At 38.2% G+C, this 6972-nt stretch overlaps 1 protein-coding gene across 1 annotated transcript; it reads left to right on the top strand.

Annotated features, from left to right (window-relative positions):
- Positions 1 to 1883: 1883 nt before the first annotated feature.
- npbwr2b (neuropeptides B/W receptor 2b) lies at positions 1884 to 3706 on the top strand. The gene is made up of 2 exons (XM_076984191.1): positions 1884 to 1947; positions 2277 to 3706. Exon 2 carries the CDS (start codon positions 2392 to 2394, stop codon positions 3424 to 3426), a length of 1035 nt encoding a protein of 344 aa, XP_076840306.1. The 5' UTR covers positions 1884 to 1947; positions 2277 to 2391; the 3' UTR covers positions 3427 to 3706.
- The last annotated feature ends 3266 nt before the right edge of the window (positions 3707 to 6972 follow it).

Raw genomic sequence — 6972 nt, 5'->3', positions numbered from 1 at the left:
TAGTCATGTCTCAAATACCAGATTCAGATTCAGATACCACTGCTTCTACATCACAACAAACATAGCCACAGTGCCTGAGGAGGACGAGATAAAAGAAGAGAATAAACTGCATTAAACTGCACACTTGCATCCAGCCTCATCCAACCCCATCTTACACCTGTACTATATGCCTTTTCCATGCAGTATATCTCTTCCTACATTTGGCTTAGCCATAAACATTATTTTAAAACAAACTTCAACATTTAAAAAAGAATAAGGTAGACAAAAATTCAATTAAACAAAGTATAACTGGAACAGGAATATGGTGGTATACTGTAGAACACACTCTCCCTTCCTTCCACTCGAATGCCAGAACTGGGACCTTGTACTAATGCCTTTATAGCAAGGCCAGTGAGGAGCTGCTATTATTTACCGCTGAGGGTTTACAGTTAGGGTTCAGGTTACGACTTGCTGAGACATGATTAACCTGCTGCACTGTTGGACCTTGGTTAAATTAACTACCTTGGATCAAAGATGGTGGACTGCAGCATTTTGGAAAACCCCTAAATGTTCTCAGCTGTGACAGCCTTGCGATAACAGTATTTCAGCACCTGAGAGAACTGGGAACTGAATATGTACTGCTGCACTAAGCTAAATCTGGTGGCCAGGTTAGTCTCATTTGTGGTGTATGCAATCCTGGAGAGACCGTAGATGTAAATAATGTATGGTATGCTCCTCTACTCTTCACTACAGCCATGCCCAATGATATGGTTTGTAATTGACTGTTGGTGCTTTGAAATATACTACCTGTCAATCAATATGAAGCACTCTCTCCTTGGGTGTGTTCTTGCCACAATCCCTGTTCCATCACAGTTGAAGATACATCGCTCGCTTCTCCTGCAGGATGACGAGATAATAACAACAACCATAATATTATTATTATTATCATTATGAGATAATAATAATACTATTAATAATAATAATAATAAATAAATAACTTTTATAAATTAAAATAACTTTTATAAATTGTCTAAATAAACACAAGGTTAGTATAAAGTCCAGGAAAGAACGTATCTGTGAACTCAAGCACCTGCAATGCAAATGTCCAGAGTAGATCTTAGATCCTCTATGAAAGTAGGTTTCACAGAGGAAAATTATTTAAGTAAAATTGATTAATTGGATGATAAAACCATGCATAAATAAGTTCACAAGCACTTCATATATCGTGCCATAAGCCACTTAGAACATGTATTTTCGTTGCGACAATTCGGCATTCATGCCACATGATCAAGGCAAAGGGACAACCAAAGCCAATGTGTGGAGATAAAAAGCCGCCTGCTGTTCTATGGTCACCCTGTAGAAAACTGTGACTTAATACTGACTTCTTCAAGGGCAAAACAGCAGTGCAATCCATGTGTCCCGCATGCACTGGGTGTATTAAACATCAACCTATTCACAACTGAAATAAAAAATCCTCTAAGGAAAATACTGCAATGAATTTTAAATACTATATATATATATATATATATATATATATATATATATATATATATATATATATATATATATATGGCATATATATGGCATATATATATATATATATGTGTGTGTGTGTGTGTGTGTGTTTCATTTAGATATTAGAATTTAGTTATCAGAATTTACGTATGCTTCATATATAAAGAATTGGATAACATGCACAATGGCAACAGATTGCTCGGAGCTTTACTACATTTTTTAATACGTCTTGCACATTAAATACACAAGCGTGAACCCCGTTTAAAACCCTGTTTTCACTTACCCTAGGTGAATGGTAAATGTGAAAAAAATGAAAGCGCGTCCAAAAGAGAGAGAAGGTGCCGACGGTGGTGACGTGAGCTGGGGGCGCTTCATTCTTCACGTTGGTGGGAGAAGAAGACGACGCGCTGCTGCGAGAACGGGCACAACGCGCACCAAAAAGTGTCTCCAGCGGTAAGAAACGCACTTTAAACTAAAACACCACTTGCTATCTAATGCAAATTGATTTAGTATGTTTAAGTTCTGTTTTTTATTTTTATTTAAGATAAAGTAAATCAAAGCACGAGCCAACTGGGTTGTTTTTAGATTACTGCTGGTTATTAAAACACCTGAGAGTACGTTTGGTTGATGATATTATAGGAAATACATGCTTTGCGGTCTGCAACATTTGTTTACTGAATTTACTGTGACATTAAATCGCTGACAACACCAAACACAGTTGATGGTCCAGTAACTTCATTGCATTCGTGAGGAAATGAATGGCTTTGTCTTGTTTCTTTCAGGTTTCGTCATGCACAAAGCGACAGATTACCGACCTCAACGACTTCAGATTCGTGGCGCAGATCTGAGAGGCAGCAACGAGCTTTTAACGAATTAAAGAAGTAAATATCTGAAGACATGTTCTCTACAGACATGGGTAACATTTCAAACCCTGTCAGCACAAGCCCACAGTGCAACTTCAGCGTGGACATGTATTACTACAGTTCTCTCAACCGGAGTGATCTCAACTGCACCCCACCTGCGGACTACCACTTTAACGCAGACTTGTACGTGGTCCTCCCAGTTCTTTACTCCATCATCTGTGCCGTGGGACTCACCGGCAACACCGCCGTCATTTATGTCATCCTCAAAGCGCCTAAGATGAAGACGGTCACCAACATGTTTATTCTGAACTTGGCGATCGCCGATGATCTCTTCACGTTAGTTCTGCCCATCAACATCGCCGAGCATCTTCTACACTACTGGCCTTTTGGCGAAGTGCTTTGCAAGGTTATTTTGAGTATTGACCACTATAATATTTTCTCTAGTATATATTTCCTGACGGTTATGAGCGTTGACAGGTATCTTGTGGTTCTGGCTACGGTGCGCTCCAAGCGCATGCCGTACCGCACGTACCGGGCCGCCAAGATAGTGAGTCTGTGCGTTTGGGTCCTGGTCATCCTGATCGTGGTGCCCTTCACGCTTTTCGCCGGAGTCTACATTAGCCCCGAGGACTCTGCGCGAAAAAGTTGCGTTTTAAGTTTCCCCAGCCCCGAGGGTTTGTGGTTCAAGGCAAGCCGGATTTACACCCTCATACTGGGCTTCGCCATCCCCGTGTCCACCATCTGCATACTGTACACTATGATGTTGTACAAGCTGCGAAATATGAGGCTGAACAGCAACGCCAAGGCGCTGGACAAGGCTAAAAAGAAAGTGACCGTGATGGTGTTTATAGTTCTGGCCGTGTGCTTGTTCTGTTGGACCCCGTTCCACCTCAGCACCATCGTGGCTCTGACTACAGATCTGCGGATTACACCGCTTCTCATTGGGATCTCTTACTTCATCACAAGCCTGAGCTACGCCAACTCCTGCCTAAACCCATTCCTCTACGCCTTCCTGGACGACAGCTTCAGAAAGGCGTTTAAGAAGATGCTAGAATGTCAGACTGCTTGATTGTACTCTAGCAAACACTCTCCGTCTTTGAAAGTAATATTTCATGGCTGAATGTGTTACGCAGCTTGAGACATGTACGCTGAAATGGGACGGCGACTAGGTCGCTTCAGTCTAAAGTGAGCATTTGTCTCCCTCTTGTGCCAATGAAGTGAACATCTCCCGCTATAAAGGTTTTTATCAACTTCTTATCCACCGCTTTAAGCTCATGAAAGTATTAGATCAACATACTATAATGTAATAATGTATTATCTGAACAATGTACACAGCCGTCAACCCGTGTTTTGTTAGAAGAGGGGAGGGTGTTCAAATGATATTTTCAAATGATAATTTGAAGGGAATATATATTCACTGATATGACAGTTGGTAGCAAGGTCTGTACAATATATATATATATATATATATATATATATATATATATATATATATATATATATATATGATACACATCATATATATATATATATATATATATATATATATATATATATATATATATATATATATATATATATATATATATATATATATTGTACAGACCTTGCTACCAACTGTCATATCAGTGAATATATATTCCCTTCAAATTATGGGAACGACGTGTATGATGTAATTCACTTGGAATTGCTTTTTATCAAAATTCACTGGGATGATACAAAAGCCTGACAGACATAACTGAGTGGACAGCACAACTATCTAGACTTTCAGAAAGTGAAGCATACAAATACATGGCTTTGAAGTTTATGTTGTAAATAAAATTGCTGATAAACATTGTTTCAAATGGATTATTGTACACAAACACATAAATAAATACAAACATAAAAATATTCAATTACGGTGTTTTGAAAATAGTTAACAACTCATGAAAGACTGATCTCTTAATTAAACATTTTAGATAACCTTTAATAATAGACATGCTGCATTTTACACAATGGCACATTTTACTGTACAATCTATACCCAAGGGGCAACTGAATTCCCCTTAAAAGAGTAAGGAAATTCAGCTTAGGGCATTACAGAAAAATTCAAAATCCAAATTCCATGAGAAGACTCCAATACCAGTGAACACCCTCAAAGCTGCAGAACATCTGTGATCATGACTCATATATGGTGCAGTATGCATCTGACCCAAGGCTATAGTCCTCAGATTCCAATGTTCAAGTGCCAGCGGGACCCATAATGAGAAGCCTGAACGATGCCTCCTCATTGCACTTGCACCCATAATAATGTATTATGTAGAGAGGCTTTTTATGGCTATTAGTAAAGGCCAACCTTACCTGACACAATTTCATGATTCTAATACACACATGCTGCATAACCATCCACACAGTTCAAGCCATCTAGCTACCCCCCACCACACACACACACAAACACTTATACCCATGCTGCTCGCTGAATTTAGAGAATTTATAGACACTGTCATGAACGTATGTAGTAACTAAGCATAGTGTCCTTGGAATAACTAAGCACCACCTACTGTGACTAGATTTTGTATTTGCAGACCCCAGATAGCCATACTTGGTACTGATCTCATGCATATCCAGAAAGCTGGAGACAGGTCTGCTGTACTTTACATGACAGTGTTTTCCCAAGTGTAATATTAATTCAAGATGATAATTTCAGATGACAACACAAGTATGTCCAAATATACACTGTGGGACTGGAGCGGAGAGTCATCTATGTACCTTTTGGGGCTCCCTGATGATTCATTCACACATAACATAATTTATGAGGGAGCAACACAATTTTAACATCTACCATTTAAAATGTAAACTGGAACTCCTACACTGGTCTCCTAGATTTTCAGAACCACTTTGCTTGCACAACTAATGAAGGACCTCTATCTTGGTCACATTTGGACATAATGAGACCAAGACAACACCTAACAATTGATCAACAGTACCTCACAATAGAGAGATAATAAACTGGATATTCACAGATGGAATTGGCCACACACTGAGTGTCACAATCTCCAGGTTGCGTCAAAGATACACAGAGACTGGAAGAATCACAGAAAGGCACAGAAATGGACGTCCTTTGGTCACATCCCATACTGATGGCCGTGCCATTGTGAACAGTGCTTTGCGGAACCAGATGATGAATGCCACACCACTCCAGGCACTTTTAAAGGAGGTAATAGGTGCTCAAGTGCAATGGTGGATGAAATACACAAACCATGTACTTCAGTAAAAGTAAAACATTACTCCAGTACAAGTAGAAGTCCTCCCTTTAGACTTCTACTTGAGTAAAAGTACAAAAGTATTGGCCTTCAAATGTACTTAAGTATTGAAAGTAACGTTCCATCAGTCAATAAGACTTTAATATCCTGTTATCTCTATTCCTTGACTCTTGCATAATCGACTTACTTATGTGGACACTCGACTTTGTACAAATGTTTATAGTGTTAGTTTTGTTGTTTATTAAAATTATCGAAAACAGATAACACAAAAGGCATGTAGCAATTTCTTTTTGGGAGTACCAAGTGGCTATGAAGTAACTTTTTGCGAACAAGCTATATTTTGTTTAAAGATTTATTTGCAATTGCAAATCCAGATATAAATTTCCTTCTATTGGATGAATAGAATAAACATTTCCTGTATTTTACTGCACCATACAAATAGGATACAGCATAATTTAGTTATTGCAGAATACTTTATAGTTTTAGCATATGCAAAAAAGACATATCAACTAGCAGCTACCTGCTGTTTTAGCACCATGCTCTGCATCTAAAACCTACCAAATAGAATTTGTTTACTAACGTAAAGTGCTATGTTCAAATGTTTATTATTTCATAATACATTTAGCTCCAAATACTATGAACTATGGTAAAACAAATAACTAGCTAGCTAACTTAGCTAGCTACATGCTCAGTGCGTTGGCTGAGTACTAGCAATAGCCTACTTAGCTAGCTAGCTAACTAACCATGGATACAATGATAACGTCGAACTTATTTTAACGAACACAAAGAAACGGTTTGCTGCAAGATATTGTTAGATTTCTCATTAAGGTAATTATTAAAGAATAATTATTAAGGAAATTATCTTACCTCTACATGCTTCCTTTGATTGGATGGGGAATTTTTGGAAGAAGAAATCGTTTGATACTGAGGCAGGCAGAGAAGGCACTTGAAAACGAATGAGTCCTTTTCCATCGACTACTTCAAAAAAAGGCCATGACTTATACAATCAGTATATTCATCCATTTTAAGTAGGTATATTTTATTTCAGACTGAACTGTTTCGCTGTGCACGTGCTTTGTGCTTCTTTTGTTTTGAGTTACTTTGTTGAACACATGAAGCTTCATGTAACTTGAGCTTTCGCATAATGTAGTGGAGTAAAAGTAAAAGTTACAAAAAAGGAAGTAGTTGAGTAAAGTAACAAATACATTATATATATATATATATACATACACACACACACACACACACACACACACACACACACACACACACACTTAAGTACAGTAACAAATTACATTTACTTCGTTACTGTCCACCACTGCCCAAGTGTAATGTCATTTACTGTACATCAGAGTGGTCTGCGTGCTAGACAAC

This window comes from Brachyhypopomus gauderio, chromosome 21, assembly GCF_052324685.1.
Source record: "Brachyhypopomus gauderio isolate BG-103 chromosome 21, BGAUD_0.2, whole genome shotgun sequence".
NCBI lineage: Eukaryota > Metazoa > Chordata > Actinopteri > Gymnotiformes > Hypopomidae > Brachyhypopomus > Brachyhypopomus gauderio.
The sequence above is the reverse complement of the archived record's forward strand: the minus strand, read 5'-3'. Positions and strand labels throughout refer to the sequence as shown.